Here is a 17,362-nt window from a genome sequence, read left to right as displayed (position 1 = left end):
TGGCTGGCTGAGAGGCAATAGAAAGAGCACTGGTGGAGTGGCAGTGGTGGGAGCACGAATGCTGTTATCTTGAGAGAGGACAGCACGTTCATACTCTGCTGCCACTCCCATAGGGCGGCACCGCAACAGTTCTAGTAATCTGGTGGAGCACAGATTGCTGGACTGCTGTGACAGCCTGCATGCTGCTTTGATGACAGCACTCTGAGTCTTCATGGCAGCAAGCATGTTTCTCAAGACCTCCATATGAGCTTTCACGGCAGCTCTGAGATGTTAGATAGCTTCTCCCTGTGCTGCAGTGGAACCTAGACATTGGCCACCAGATGCTGATTCACGGCTGGGTTTGCGGGTGCTGTCATGGAGTTGGCCACCACTTTCACAGTGGATAGGATGGGCTCCAAGCCCAGCGTGATGCCCTGTGCCACATTGGAACCAGACTCCTCCATGCCCCTTGACACTGACAGGGTGCTGGCAGGCCTGCTATTGCACCAAGCATTTCAGTGTGCATCTTCATCAGTGTTCTCCCGTATACTGCCTCATTAAAGACCTCATCTGAGTCCCCTGTAGCACCTCTCATTCAATGAGCTGACACACGTTATCTTTTCCCCCTCACCTGGTTGCAGCGCTTGTGCCCACTGACTCACCATGTACAGATCCTGACTCGATACTAGCCTTTAAGGTACATGCAGTGCCAGTATCTGAGCTGGTGGCTGCGACTGTCAGATCAGGAGGGTTGGTGCAGCTAGCTCTCTTCCTCCTGGGGCTGCTGTAGCTAGCCAGGTGACAGTTCTTGGGTATGTGAAAGCAAAAAATCAGAAGGGGAGTGTTGGGGTGAAGGAGGTGGGATGGTGTGTAAAGCAAGAGGTCCATGGTCACAACACCTGCAGCTTGCACTTCATGCCAGATAACAGGATGATAGTGAGGTGAGTGCTGAGAAGGGGCATAAGGCAGTAACATATCGTTATGCTGAATGCTTTCGGTGATGCCGGATGTTACAGGCACAGCCAGCCTCGTGATGCACAGAACCATCTCTGTCAGGCTCGGAATGAAGGCATGCCTGACCCCCACCATTTTGGCTTTGCTCCTTTTTTGCAGGGAACTGTGTCCTGCAAGAGGGAAGGTGGAATGGTAGTGATTGTGTTGTACTATATTTGGATGATGTGCCTACCAAAGCTAAATATCTATAGATATGTAGAGGCAGTGAGAGATGAGTCTAAGGCCAGCATCATAGGAAGGTGTGTGAGGGTGAGGTGGAGTATCTGAGTGTATCAGGAAAGAGTCCTGCGTGCCAGAGACTGCTGATGAATGAATCATGGGGTGTGGTGCATTAAACAGCATGAAGGCTTGGTGGTACGGTGGGTATGAGGTGTCATGTTAAGATGCATTCACTGACCTTGACCACACGTCAATAGATGATTTTCTTCTCGAAATACAATCTGAAATAGATGATTTTCTTCTTAAAATTTTACACATTGAATTTTATGACAACATAGTGAATTCTGTTTTGTTATCATTTTTGGAGATGATGGAACAAAGTGAAGTATTTATAGCAGAAGTTCCTGTATGGAGAGTTGTATGGAGAGCCAGCAATCTCACCATTAACTTGCTGAGAGAAACTGGTAAATAACTGTGTAAATTTACAGTAGTTTCATTTTTTTCATGATCCCGCAAGATAATGCGACAAGAAAAGTAGTGTAGAAACATTGTGAGTGAATTACAATTTTACTTGTCTTTTGGAAAGAAGTGGCAGATTTAACTTTGCTTTATTCTTTCTATTGAAGACTTACCCATTTTTTTGCTTTTCTCTAATTCAGGGCTATATCAGAGGCATAGTTGGAATGCCCGATCCTTTATCAGAGAAGGATTGTTTTCATTTACTTTTATTCTGGTGTATCTGATATTTCATTTGCTTTCATTGGCCGAATCACCCTTCATCTTACACTGTCTCAAGGATTATTGGTTGGTTGATAACATTTAATGTGCTGCCAGAGTTCCACATCAGATGAGATCCTTGATCGTAATCTTTTGGGTAGTAAAACTCTAACATCTGAAATGTTTAGATGTTATTTGAATGAAAGTTAGCTGCTCCTTCAAAGCAAACCTGAATAAAAAGGGAAAAATCCTGTGAATACTAAAATAATTATTAGTTTGCCCATAAGCAATTATAAACAGTTATAAAACTAGAATAACTTCTTAGTAAGGTACTATTGCATCTTTCCCACAATCGCATGGACCCATTATTTTCTGTTTTTACTCTGCATCCCAGTAAGTACAGGGAGTCACAAAGAGCTACTGATGCCATTCTAGGGTCTATGAAACTGTATTTATGACCAAGAGCTAAGTATTTCCATCATGAGAAAAATGGAGGAAAACCTCTAACTACTTGCATGGCCTCATGAAATTGTAAATGATGAGCCAGATTGCTTGGATTCAAATAAAGTCAATGCAATAGTTCAGAAATTATGCTCATTAAAGCACTGAAATTATCTTAAATATATGGTTCAAATCAGCTCTAAACTTGTTTTTAATGTACTCAATTTAAAGGGATCACAGATATGTTGTGAACTTCTCAATATGTAGTTGTTTAAAATTTGATTTTATTTCTTATAGTGCAGCAGCCGTGTTGAAGCATCTTCTTATTAATAAACAGATTTTCAGCTCTGTATGTAAATTTAATTAAATGCACTTTATTCACCAAAGATCTATTAATAATGTAAATAAATTATTATTTTGAGAAAGTTCACTTTCTGAACTATTCATAGTAGCTGTGTACAGTTAGACAACACTTTGTATAAGAAAAATTTCACTAAGCTAAGCCAACCTGCACAATGTAAGCACTTCGGGGAGATGTCAGAGGTAGGTTCTTTACACAGAGAGTGATGGGTGCGTGGAATGCACTGCCAGCGGTGGTAGCAGAAGCAGATACATTAGGGACATTTAAGCGACTCTTGGATAGGTACATGGATGATAGTAGAATGAAGGGTATGTAGGTAGTTTGATCTTAGAGTCGGTTAAAGGTTCGGCACAACATCGTGGGCCGAAGGGCCTGTACTGTGCTGTACTGTTCTATGTTCTATATAAAAAAATCTTCATTAATTCCTGCTTCACAAAGAAAGCTATAGCTCCACTGCAGTAACAACTCAAAACATTTGTTCACATAATGTCCAGAATTTGCCTCTGCATTTTTGCGGCCCCACCCCCATCCCCAGAGCGATCCTCCGGTGTTTTTAAATGTAACTTTCAGGAGACATGACGTCCGTCCCTTTAAAGACAGGAATCCCGCTTCGGTGAGCTACCAGCCAATCAGAGGATCGGCAGCTCAGCAGTATTGGCAGTGCCACCAGGAGCAGTGGTCACTACCGGTACTGGAGAGACCTCAGACCTAGGCCCAGCGCTGGAACCCCAGAGAAGGGGTAGGTGAGCTGGGGTTGCCAGGTCCAGTCCAGAAGGTTTCGGTGAGGAGGGCTGAGGGGGTCTTGAGGTCCAGGGTGCGGATGTCGGCGGAGAGTAAATTGATTCCAGGTGGGGGTCCTCCGTGGGCTACATATTACCCAGGGAGGAGGGTCCCCCTCACCCCCCCCCCCCAAACAAGCTCGTAGGGAGGGTGTCTCATTTTACAAGGTGTCCTCCCCATGCGGCAGAGCCCCCCCCCCCCCCCCTCCCCCCCGGCCCCTGCTGCTGCTAATATCCCAACGGTGGCGGGAAGAGGCCCCAACTGGCTATTAATAGACCACATAAGGACCTCAATGGCCTCTGGGGCGGGAAGGCTGTTGTCAGCCTATCCTGCTGCTGGGAAGATTGATGGGCGATGGGCTCTGTGCACTGTCGCCACCCATTGTGATACTTAGTGTCTCCCGCCACCACCAATCCAGCCTTGGTGGGGCCCGTAAAATCCAGCCCATAGAGTAAAAAGGCAGGGAAGCTATGCTGAACTTTTATAACACTCTGGTTAGGCCCCAACTAGAGTATTGCATCCAGTTCTGATCACCACACTTTGGGAAGGATGTGAGGGTCCTTGAGAGGGTGCAGAGGAGATTTACCAGAATGGTTCCAGGGATGGGGGATTTTAGTTACAATGTTAGGTTGGAAAAGCTGGGGTTGTTCTCATTGGAGCAAAGGAGATTGAGGGGAAATTTGTTGGAGGTGTACAAGATTATGACAAGTTTTGATAAGTTAGACAAGAAAAACTGTTCACATTAACTGATGGTACAAGGAGTAGGGGACACAGATTGAAGGTTTTGGTCAAGAGATGCAGAGAGAATGTGAGGAAGAACTTTTGTTATGCAGCGAGTAGTAATGATCTGGAACTCGCTGCCCACAAGGGTGGTGGAATCGGAGACAATGATTTCAAAAGGAAATAAACTTGAAGGGCTACAGGAATACATTTGGGGAGTGGATTGCTCCGCGGAGAGCCAGCATGGACTCGATGGGCTGAATGACCTCCTGTGCTGTAAATGACTCTATGTCTCTAATCGTTGGATGTTTTAAAAATGTAAGATTGTTTTTTTAGTTGCTGTTTCTTTTTTATTTTCCTCTTAATCCAGTCTTTCGTTACCTCCTTTTATTTCTCTTTATGTACCTAATTTGACATTAAATTCAGCCACTCTAATTTAGACTTCCTTCTCAGTCCTTGCACTGTTAATTTCACAAACCTTTTATCTGATTGCCAATAGAGATATACAATTGCTCATCCTGCTCACTCAGTTTCAGATGCCTGGTTTCTCTCACTGCGCCATTATCAGCTCGCACTTTCAGCAACTTACCATGCAAAAATTATAAATCGTAAACATGCAAGGGCAAGTATAGCTACACCAGATGCCATTTGATTCCTATAGCAAGTTATAGTCCAATGCTGGCTATCTTAAAAGTGAGGAAGCAAGCATGATAATATATTCCAGTAACAGAAGAGCAACAGGGAACATAAGACCATTAAAAGGTATGACAGTAGACAGGCAATGGCTAGCATTTAAAGAATTAATACATGGTTTACAACAAATTTACATTCCTTTGAGGCGCAAAAACCCAGCAGGAAAGGTGATCCAAACATGACTAACAAGAAAAGTTAAAGATTATATTAGATCAAAAAAAGAGGCTTATAAAGTTGCCAAAAAAGTAGTAAAATTGGGAACATTTTAGAATTCAGTAAAGAAGGACCAAGAAACTGATGAAGAAAGAGAAAATAGAATATGAAAGTAAACTAGCGAGAAACATAAAAATGGACTGTAAAAGCTCCTATAGGTATGTAAAAAGGAAAAGATTAGCAAAGACAAATGTGGGCCCATTACAGGCAAAGACAGGGGAATTTATAATGGGGAATGAGGAAATGGCAGAGAAACTAAACAAATCCTTTGTGTCTGTCTTCACAGAGGAAGATACAGGAAACATCCCAGGAATACTAGAGAACCAAGGGACTAGTGAGAATGAGGAACTGAAATAAATTAGTATTCATAATAAAGTAATACTGGAGAAATTAATGGGACTGAAAGTTGATAAATCCCCTGGACCTGATGATTTACATCCCAGAGTGTTGAAAGACGTGGCTGTAGAGATAGTGGGTGCGTTGGTGGTCCTGTTGCAAAATTCTATAGATTCTGGAACAGGTCCCGCAGATTGGAAGGCAGCAAATGTAACCCCACTATTTAAGAAAGGAGGGAGAGAGAAAATGGGGAACTACAGACCTGTTAGCCTTGACATCAGTAGTGGGGAAAATGCTAGCATCTATTATAAAGGATGTGATAACTGGACACTTGGAAAATAATGGTAGAATTGGACAGAGTCAACATGGATTTATGAAAGGGAAATCACGTTTGACAAACCTGTTGGAGTTTTTTGAGGATGTAACTAACAGAATAGGTAAGGGGGAACCAGTGGATGTGATGAATTTGGATTTTCAGAAGGCTTTCAATAAAGTCACACAGGAGGTTAGCAAGCAAAATTAGAGCACATGGGATTGGGAGTAATGTACTGGCATGGATTGAGAATTGATTAACGGACAGAAAACAGAGAGTAGGAATAAACGGGTTGTTCTCAGGTTGGCAGGCTGTGACTAGTGAAGTACCACAAGGATCAGTGCTTGGGCCCCAGTGTTGACAATCTATATCAATGATTTGGATGTGGAGACCAAATATAGTATTCCCAGTTTTGCTGATGAGACAAAACTCGGTGGGAATGTGAGTTGTGAGGAGGATACAAAAAGGCTTCAAGGGGATTTAGACAGGCTGAGTGAGTGGGCAAGAACATGGCAGATGGAATATAATGTGGAAAAATGTGAAGTTATCCACTTTGGTGGGAAAAACAGAAATACAGAGTAATTCTTAAAAGGTGAGAGATTGGGAAGTACAGATGTTCAAAGGGACCTGGGTGTACTGTTCATAAATCACAGAAAGCTGACATGCAGGCACAGTAAGCAATTAGGAAGGCAAATGGTATAATTGCAAGAGGATTTGAGTATAGGAGTAAAGAAGTCTTGCTGCAATTAGATTAGATTAGAGATACAGCACTGAAACAGGCCCTTCGGCCCACCGAGTCTGTGCCGACCATCAACCACCCATTTATACTAATCCTACACGAATCCCATATTCCTACCAAACATCCCCACCTGTCCCTATATTTCCCTACCACCTACCTATACTAGTGACAATTTATAATGGCCAATTTACCTACCAACCTGCAAGTCTTTTGGCTTGTGGGAGGAAACCGGAGCATCCGGAGAAAACCCACGCAGACACAGGGAGAACTTGCAAACTCCACACAGGCAGTACCCAGAATCAAACCCGGGTCCCTGCAGCTGTGAGGCTGCAGTACTAACCACTGCGCCACTGTGCTGCCCAATGTATAGAGCCTTGGTAAGACTGCACCTGGAGTATTGTGTACAGTTGTGGTCTCCTTGCCTAAGGAAGGATATACTTGCCATAGAGGAAGTGCAACAAATATTCACCAGACTGATCCCTGGGATGGCAGGATTGACTTAGGAGGAGAGATTAAGGAGACTGGGCCTGTATTATCTAGCGTTTAGAAGAATGAGAGGTGATCTCATTGAAGCATACAAAATTATTACAGGGCTCGCCAGGGTAGATACGGGAAGGATGTTTCCCCTGGCTTGGGGGTCTAGAACCAGGGGACACAGTCTCAGGATAAGAGGTAGGCCATTTAGGACTGAGATGAGGCATTTCTTCACTCAGAGGGTGGTGAATCTTTGGAATTCTCTACCCCAGAGGGCTGTGGAGGCTCAGTCATTGAGTATGTTCAAGACAGAAATCAATAGATTTCTAGATATTAAACATATTAAGGGGGATGGGAATAGTGCGGGAAAATGGTGTTGAGGTAGAAACTCAGTCATGATCTAGTTGAATGGCAGAGTAGGCTCGAGGGGCTGAATGGCCTACTCCTATTTCCTATGTTATTTTCAGGTGTAGGCCATTGAGCCCCTTAAACCATGGCTGATCTGAACCTCAGTTCCATTTATCCACCTTTGTTCCATATTCCATGATAGTCTAACCTGACAAAAACCCTATTTGTCTCAGACTTGAAAGCTCTAATGGTCTCAGCATGTACAATCTATTGGGAAGAGATTTCCAGATTTCTGTACCCTTTGTGTGAAAAAGTCCTTCTTGATTTCACTCTGGCTCTAATTTTAATATTATTCCCCTTATTCATGATTTTCTGCACCAGAGGAGATAATTTTTCGCTATCTACCCTATCAAATCCTTTTTAACACATCTCGATCATATTATTCTTCAATCTTCTATATTCAAAGAAATACGAGACAAGTCTTATTTATTTTTTATTTTTTTTATTTAGAGATACAGCACTGAAACAGGCCCTTCGGCCCACCGAGTCTGTGCCGACCATCAACCACCCATTTATACTAATCCTACACTAATTCCATATTCCTACCACATCCCCACCTGTCCCTATTTTTCCCTACCACCCACCTATACTAGGGGCAATTTACTTGACAAGTAATCACTAGCCACTGGAAAATAATTGCAGCTTCACACAACAGGGCTAATTTTTAAGCCCTACCCCCACCCCATCGCCCCCAACCTTCACCCATCAGGAATGATGGCGGCGTAAGATGATGAGGGGGTTTGTGCCGTGTTCCCCATGCCAGGTATGGGAAGGCTGCTTGCCCCAGACAAGTGGGGGCCTAATTTAAATGACAGTATCAAAACATGCACGCAATTTTAACCACAGGCCCAAATATGACGTGTGTGGTGTCAAGCATGTCAGCAAAATCTACCATCAGCAAGATTCCATATAAGTCCTTTTTTGGAAGGGTCTTAGAGGGCCAATTTATTTAAAGATTTCTTGCAGGTGAGGAACAGTAAGAGTGCTCAGCCCCACACATACATCTTGTTTGTGGCACATCCTGTTTTGGCAGATCTACAAAACAGTAGGAACATAAGTTAATGTGTAATAAAAATAGAAAATGCTGGAAACATACAGCAGGTCTGGCAGCATCTGTGGAGCAAGAAACAGTTAATGTTTCAAGTCTGTGATGAAAGGTTAACTCTGCTTCTCTCTCCACAGATGCTGCCAGGCCTGCTGAGTGTTTCCAGCATTTTCTGTTTTTATTTCAGACTTGAGCATCTGCAGTGATTTGCTTTTGTACAAGTTAATGTGTCCCAGGTTTAAAGTGCTGTAATAATTTGTACTTGTTTGTAAAATCTAGCAATTAAATAAGATATACTGCACAGAAATGGGCCATTCAGTCCAACCAGTCTACACTGGTGTTATGCTCCACTCAAGCCTCCTCCCATCTTTCCTTATCTAACTCTATCAGCATAACCCTCCATTCCCTTTCCTCTCATATGCTTATTTAGCTTCCTCTTAAATGCATCTATACCATTCACCTCAACTGCACCTTGTGGTACTGATTTCCACATTCTCACCATTATAAGTGAAAACATTTCTTCTGAATTCCCTATTTGATATCTTGCTAACTATCATATTGATGGCCTCTAATTTTGTTCTTCCCTACAAGTGGAAACACACTCTCGGGGCAGAATCGTACCTGCCAAGGGAGGGTTGGTTCAGTTGTGGGTTGGGGGGGTGGTGGTTAAATCCCCACAAAATGCCGATGTGAGAGGTGACTGTGAGGGATGCCTGCAAGATGGCACTAAGATGAGGATGACATGAAAATATTAGTGGGCTGAAGGAGAATCTTGGGGAAAAGCGTGTTACAGTTTTGGGGATTTAAATGTACAGTCATTAATTTGGCTAACCAAAGCATTTTAATTTGAGACAGTTCTGGAATTTATCTTTTTTAATAAATCACCCATGGGTAAATCCGAGTAACTTCAAATTGTTTGTTTACTCAATTTTAATTGCAATCAAGCATTTTTATATTGAATTGTAACTTAATTCTGCTTTTGTTTCCTCAACAGAATGTAAATGGTATAAAATACCATGCAAAGAATGGTCATCGGACTCAGATACGTGTCCGCAAACCATTTAAATGCCGCTGTGGGAAGAGCTACAAGACTGCGCAGGGTCTGAGGCATCACACCATCAATTTTCACCCACCAGTGTCTGCTGAAATCATCAGAAAAATGCAGCAGTAAAAAGAAACAAAAACATCTGTGTATGTGCATGTATGTGTATATATAATATATAAATATATATTATATATAGTATGTATGTATATGTGCTGGTTGGACTATACCAACAATCCAAAGCATCACCAGCAGTTGCTAACTGAAACATCCTCTATCTATAGGATGAATTCAGCAACCTTTCAAACACTAGTAATTTCAGCCTTTGTGTGTGTGCTTAAAATTGTTTGTATCTCTTAGAATAATGTATCTTTGGGCTGTAGAGTACATGCTTTTGTACATGTGTACATCTGCTCATTGTACCTATAATCCATTGTTATTACATAAGGTGCTAAAAATAAAGTTATTTGAAAATATTTCCTCAAATTTGTATACTGCCAATATTTATATGCAGTGGAATACATCGACTTATTTTAAAGCTGTTTTATCTTCTTTCCTTTATATCTTATCATTTTATTGCCTAGTTTTGTAACCCTAAAGCTGGCTGACCAAAGTGGACCCTGAGATGTAAAATGCTTCTGAGTATATGGAAGATGCAGTGGGGGTAATTTTAACTTTTGCCAAGAGCGTGAGATGGCTGACATCTGATTGGCTGCCCATGATGCATCGCTTCCGATTTTCCGATCCATTGATTGCAAAGGATATGAAAATCGGGAGAGATGTATAACATGCAGCTGATCTGATATCATCAGTTTTACACTATCAACAAAAGTTAAAATTAACCTCCAGTGTCTGTAACTCATTCAGAATGTGCTCCAGACATCACTGCAATTTTTAAATTCATATTAACAAGAATTGTAAATGTCAGCATGGTATAAATTTGTGGATAAAAGTATGGAAAATATGTTGACGTATCTGCTGCATGTAAAGCTACAAATTTACAAATTGTTAAAATTATTAAACCAGAGGGAAAACGTGCAGGGGGTTTGCACATTACTTTTTTAATACAATTTTATATTTTTTTTTGATTTTCCCCCTCCAGGAAATATTTGCTTTCTTGGTAATTTGTTATATTAAATTCATTATTTTCTTGTTATGTACCACTTTGAATATGTTCTGTTATGTGGAACTGAACTTCTTCATCACAATTGATGAAGTTTCTAAGCACTTTGTAGTTACCTGTTGCAAGTAGAGTTAAATGTTTGTGTGTTGCCAATACCTGCAACCACTGTACTTGCATGTGCCTATGGTTGCAAGGACAAAGCATGTTAAGGAGGTGGTTAAGGAATTTTTTTTATGTTAAACCTCCTACTCATGGTTAATGTATTTTTTGTGAATTTCTCTTTTATTAATAAGCTCATCAATGCCTTGTTACTGAAACTCACTGCATTCCATTTGTAATTAAGCTTTCACGTGGTATCACTGTGCTGCATGTGAATAATGTTTGCCATTCTAGCCTTACAGGTGGTAAAATGTTTTACTTGTAGAGTAAGGATAAATTTGGTCATTTCCAGTCTTGATGGCTTATTGGCAGGAGATCATAATAGTCTGCCCTTCTTGGTACTGCTCCATACAGAGAAAATGGAAAGAGCATTTTGGATAAGTCAAACACTCATAAACTTGGCATCAATGCATGTAAATTCTTGATAAATAACTACTATAATTACATTTTACAAGTATTTGCTTCTACCTTGTGGCAGTATTACAAAACATATACGGATGGGGTTACTTTGTTGTGTATAGCAAATTGTATCGTCAAGTCTTTGTAAAGTGCGCTCTAAATTATATTTTTCATATGTTCTATGGGGGGGAAATGTTACTTTATTGGAAGTAAGGTTGAGGTGTGAACAACTGAAGGCACCCAGATAAATCACACAAAAAGCTGCTTTTTAAATGTAAGAAATCACAAATAAATAAATAAAAATGCCTCTGACTCAATTAATATTTTCTGCTTTCACCAAAGTGTAATTAGAATTTAAGGGTTATAGTTCCAATTGCCAGAACATATTTTTAATATCTGTCCTTACATTTCTCTAATTTTGAAGTGGAAAAGTAGAAGGTGCACCCTGACTATCTACATATTTTGAGGAGACTTTGTACTTCCACTCAGAAAGTGTACTCGAAATGTGGAAGAAAATTTATTCATTGCTCTTTAAGTTCCAGATCTCAGCCAAGGTATCTGGGGGCAGGCATCAAAGACAAGTGAAACATTTCCCCACAGAGAAACAGATGGGGAAATTGGGACACAAGCCAATCTCAAATGGTTTTGCAACATGCCCAACAATTAATTACTGAGGTGTATTGGAAAAGGCCTAAGGAGGATGTCACCTGCCCTTCCCTTCAATTGAAGTGTCCCAAAAAGACCTGAAAAATGGAGAAAGATATTGGGAAAAAATTTGAGCTTGTGCTAGTGATGGGGAACTTTCCCATTAGATGCACATCTTGGAAATTTGGGAATGCGCTGTGAAAAAATGGTTGGAAAATTATATGCACACAAATTTCTGATACATGCTACTGGCCAGCAGGATTTAACATTAGGAGCGCAAAGTAGGAAAATTACCCCAAACATACAAGGTCTTAATGTTCGTCCATTTTCTTTACTTATGTAATAAACATTTTATACAGTGAATGAATGTCTCATGTTTTAACATATGCACAAAATCTCAGGCGTTCTACACAAATGGAAACTGATGGCTAAATTCACACTTTGTTACAGTTTTCACAGTTTATGTAACCTGAAGTGATATGGATAATCCTTTTGGTTCAATTTTTTGAATACATTTTTTAAATCAAAATAAATACCTTGTCTCTGCTAGAATTTAGAAGCTGTAAGAGCAGAATATGTAGTGAATGTGAAGCTTTTTAGTTTGATGTTTGACAATTTTTATAATGGTCTATGGTAATTGGTGATGAAGGAAGTGGACTTACAAGATTATATTGTAGCAGCAAAGTTATATTGTTAAAAGTAAAACTATTATTTCAAAATATTAATTATTTTTACACGTTGAAATGTAAATATCTCTACTTAAACCAGTGGAGATAATCTAGATGGACAACTAACATTGTCAACATTGAAAGATGTTTAGAACACATTCTGCTTCAGCATCAGGCACTCCTATTAATAGCACAACCAGATGCAAAGTAAAACTCCCTATACTCTTCCCCAACAGTGTGCTTCATTCCTAATCTCAAGAGCACCCATACTGCAGCGATATGGAATTTATTGCCATTTCCCAACCACCTCAGACCTGTCTGAGTGACGATGCCAAATAGTACCAAATGTTATACATAATCAGTCCAAGCCCATTAGAAAACTGGATTGAAACTGTTAAATAGGACCCATAAGAGACTTTCATCCTATCAGCCTGTACTGGATTTGAACCCAAATCCTAGAGGTGAAAGGCCTCTGTCTAAGCTAGTTTCATATGGATATTTTTAAATTCACTAATTGAGCAGAGTCAGGGAATCTAAGTTTTGAATTCAGGACAGGTTTTCAAATCTCCAAACCAAAACTTCATATTCTTTCACCAGCTTTCCATAGTTTAGGATTATTCCATTTTTTAAAAAGCCTAAAGCTTTGCTTCTCAATTCAAATTACCTTAATTTGCACAAATCTGAACTTTGAGTTCACTTTACACCTGTTGGTTCCCTGCTATTATCTTCAATGAACTGTGTACCAAAGGGAACTGCAGTAACAAGACTAGATGGGGCAATAGGGAAGCCAGCCCCGAATGGAGGTAAAGTATTAACTTAAATATGGGACACACAGAGTGAAATTTGTCTTGGGCAGTAATGCAAATTGAGTGATAGTGAGGTGGTAACCCATTTTACACTCCACCGTAAAACGGGCTGCTGATTCATTATTGCACATTTTTGTTACCATCCAAGTCAGATTTTACCCCCATAAAGTTTACATCAAAATGAATTTGGGCAATCATACCATTTATTTACCCACGGCAATGTGGGGAAAATTCTATCATTGTTAAGATAAATACAAGCAAATTTCCATTATAAAACATGTATAGAAAAGGAAATAGATTAACTCATCCTCCAAAGCAATATTAATCAAATCTCGCGTTTACCTCATTCAAATTATTTTCACTTAATTTAATAATGGACATACTTTTCATAGTTTGAGTCTCAAAAAGAGAGATTTACTGTGCATCTTTAATTTTTAATCACAATATTCTCCATTTCTATGCAATTAAATGTTTTGATTCGTTCCCTGGTATCTCAATAGGTAACAAACTAAATAGTGAGATTTTGAGCCGTACAACTCAGAAAGGTACTGGAGTCACTGGTTACATTGGCCAATCTCTGATTGGATTGCAGTTGCGGCTACAATTACTGACAGTGTCTGTTGGTTAGGGAGGTGAGTCATGATTATCATGCAGAGGTCTTGGTGAAGATGGGATTGGTTTTGGCATCTGCTTAGATGAATTGCTGAAGGGCCATCACTGTTTGGTTCTGGAATTGTAACCCATAACACTGTCTTCAGGAGAATAAAGGAAGAGTATCATCAGAAAATTGAAGATTAAAAATGAATTTAAAAATTTAAAATGAATTAGTTTTCTCTTACCTGTGTGATTTCCTTAGATTTAGTGTAAGGAAAAGAAAATGTATACTTTGGAGTGTAAAATAGGAGTTTTGAGGTTCATTCTCCTTGAACATTGCCTTTCTTCCTGCTCCAGTTTTCTCCCCTTTGTAAAGACTTATGCTAAGGTACAATTTCATGGGTGTCAGCGACTCTGTTAACCTTACTGTAATGGTTAGCTTTCATGTGTGCCTAGACAATTACTGATTGGCAACCTTCCATCTAAGAAAGATGATGAACATGCAGCAACCAAACCATTTAGGTGGGGTGTCTTAGTGCACCTTTGCTGATGGCTGTGTAGGCCAATCCTTGAGAGGCAGGTTCTGCCACAAGTGCTGCACGTGAAGCTGCCATGAGTTGTTGTTTTTCACGTTAGCGCCTGTTGCCATGCTGCTGTAGCAACTGGTCGTCATGGTAATGCACACCAGTCTACAGGATGCATCGCCATTTCTCTGTTTCGCCAGCTAGTGACTCCCAAGTGCGATAGTTGACATTTAGGGCCTTCATGTCAGGCTTGCAAGCATCCTTGAAACGGAGCTTTGGGCGCCCCACTGATTGTCCGTCCTCAGTTACCTCACCATACAGAAGGTCCTTGGGCATGCGTCTGTCTTCCATTCTGCTGACATGTCTCATCCACCGAAGCTGTCTCTGTTTGATTAGTGCCAATACACTTGGGAGCTCTGCCTTTGAGAGGACTGCCGCATTTGTAATTTTGTCCTTCCAGGATATATCCATAATGTGCCACAGACAGCAAAGATGGAAATTATTGAGCTTTTCCTGGTAGCTGTAAGTCATTCATGTTTCACAGCCATAGCAGCAAGGTGTTTTACCTTACTTTCATAGATCGCATTATGGCATTGGACACCGTCAGAGCAGGGCTGAAACGATTTTAGGAAAAATTGGTTGTCCACTGAAGTTCCTCAGTCTCATCCGCTCCTTCCATGACAATGGGCACTGCACTGTAGTTTGATGGCTCCACTTCTGACAGTTTCGGAGTGAAGAATGAGACAAGGTTGTGTCCTAGCCCCCACTCTGTTAGGCATCTTCTTCTTCATGCTCCTGACGTTTGTCGTCCCTGCAGATATGGAAGGAGTCTACTTGCACACTAGATCAGAGGGCAAGCTCTACAATCTATCAAGACTGAAAGTGAAGACAAAAACACCGCGTTCTGATCAGAGAACTCCACTGCGTTGATGATGCTGCGCTAGTCGCTCACAGAAACTCAGCTACAAAGACTCATGGATGGTCTCTCCCATGCCTGTGACTTGCGCTCCTTGACTATAAGCGTCAAGAAAACCATGGTCATGGGACAAGGTGTTTCATCTCTGCCCCAATCACACTAAATAACACCCCACTGGAAGTGGTTAACAAATTCTGCTACCTTGGGTTCACAGTGACAGACAATCTGTACCTTGATGCAGAGCTCGCTACACTCACAGGGAAAGCAACTACCATCTTTGGCCGACTTGCAAAACACATATGGGATAACACCAAACTGACCCTTAGGACGAAGCTGACAGTTACTGTTAGCTGGTTATTGCAACATAGATACATCGCACCAAAGCCCAAAGTTGGCCATACCAACAAATAGGGGTCAGGAATCAGGAGCAGCTACGCTGGAGGATTCCCCCTCCCCCATTCTAACACAGAGGTCAACTGTATTGCATTAATGCTGTCTTGGCTGAAATAACCAAGAATCAGACCAGGGAACGTTTTTAATTTGTAGCTTAGAATCAAAAAGTGCATTTATCCTTGTTATGCAGCCAATACTTTTATATATCTCACTAAAAAAGGCAGCTTCCATAGGGAAGACTGTGTTCCTTTGGATATCGTTAAGACATTCAGTATATGTGACACAGCATTGCAAAACAGCATGCAATCTGCCCATTTATTGTAAATCTGCTACTGGATAATTCGCAGGATTCCGATACATCTCACTTCGCTTCAGTCGACAGATAATATCAGCCATGTAAGACAATTTTTGTAACCAGTCAAAGTATTAATCAATGAAACTAAAAATTAGATGGTTTCTATAACGGGCAGTTGATCAGCAATGCCAGTTTTATGTCTGAACAGCAAGTTGAAAATCTACCCCAATGACTCCGTTCGGCACAAGTTAAACCCACAATTTATAGTTGGAACATTCCATTCACACCTGATTCAAAGCACTTTTAATTGATCATCTGATTAGAAGCAAGCAGTCTTTATGCCATACTCTGACCTGATGGGATTACAGGAAGTGTTCTTGCGGTAGATCATCTGTCAACAATCAGCATATACAAATACTGCGTCCCCTGTTAGAACATAAGAACTAGGAGCAGGAGTAGGCAATTCAGCCCCTCGAGCCTGCTCCGCCATTCATTACGATCATGGCTGATCTCATCTCGGCCTCAACTCCACTTTCCTGCCCGTTCTCCATAACCCTTCACTCCATTACTAATTAAAAATCTGTCTATCTCCTCCTTAAATTTACTCAATGTCCCGGCATCCACTGCAGTCTGGGGTAGTGAATTCCACAGACTCATGACCCATTCAGAGAAGTAATTTCTCCTCATCTCTGTTTTAAATCTGCTACCCCTTATCCTAAAACTATGACCAAGATTGCCCCACAAGAGGAAATATCCTCTCTACGTCTACTTTGTCAATCCCCTTAATCATCTTATATACCTTAATTAGAACTCCTCTCATTCTTCTAAACTCTTCTGCTCAATCTCTCTTCATAGGACAAACCCCTCATCTCTGGAATCAGTCTAGTGAACCTCTTCTAAACTGCCTCCAATGCAACTACATCCCTCCTCAAGTAAAGGGACCAAAACTGTATGCAATACTCCAGGTGCGGTCTCACTAATGCTAGGAGGGGCTATGGCAGTAAACCAGACATTGTGCCTCTCAGCAAACATGTTTTTTATCATAAAATATGCCAAACCTCAGGTTTGTTTTCCATAGTTCTGCCATATGCTATCTCCACAGTGATGCTAGTTCAAAGCTGCCAAATTCCAACTGTCAAATCTCCAGGGCCAGCCACTAGCCCCTTCACCCCCACCGCGCCCTGATTTTTCTCAAGATTGATTAATTTAATGAAAAGCTGATGCACTTAGGGCGGCACAGTGGCGCAGTGGTTAGCACCGCAGCCTCACAGCTCCAGGGACCTGGGTTCGATTCCGGGTACTGCCTGTGTGGAGTTTGCAAGTTCTCCCTGTGTCTGCGTGGGTTTTCTCCGGGTGCTCCGGTTTCCTCCCACAAGCCAAAGGACTTGCAGGTTGATAGGTAAATT

General features: G+C 41.1%; 1 protein-coding gene across 2 annotated transcripts in view; it reads left to right on the top strand.

Annotated features, from left to right (window-relative positions):
- Positions 1-12,116, top strand: part of jazf1b (JAZF zinc finger 1b) — a 454,958-nt gene extending 442,842 nt beyond the window's left edge. For both annotated transcript variants that reach the window (XM_068059392.1, XM_068059401.1), the window contains one exon: positions 9,387-12,116. In XM_068059392.1, coding sequence (XP_067915493.1) covers positions 9,387-9,563 — 177 coding nt within the window. In that variant the 3' untranslated portion in view covers positions 9,564-12,116. The remainder of the gene's footprint in view (positions 1-9,386) is intronic.
- Positions 12,117-17,362: the final 5,246 nt, after the last annotated feature.

Source organism: Heterodontus francisci, chromosome 2 (genome assembly GCF_036365525.1).
Source record: "Heterodontus francisci isolate sHetFra1 chromosome 2, sHetFra1.hap1, whole genome shotgun sequence".
In the NCBI taxonomy this organism is placed as follows: Eukaryota; Metazoa; Chordata; class Chondrichthyes; order Heterodontiformes; family Heterodontidae; genus Heterodontus; species Heterodontus francisci.
The sequence above is the reverse complement of the archived record's forward strand: the minus strand, read 5'-3'. Positions and strand labels throughout refer to the sequence as shown.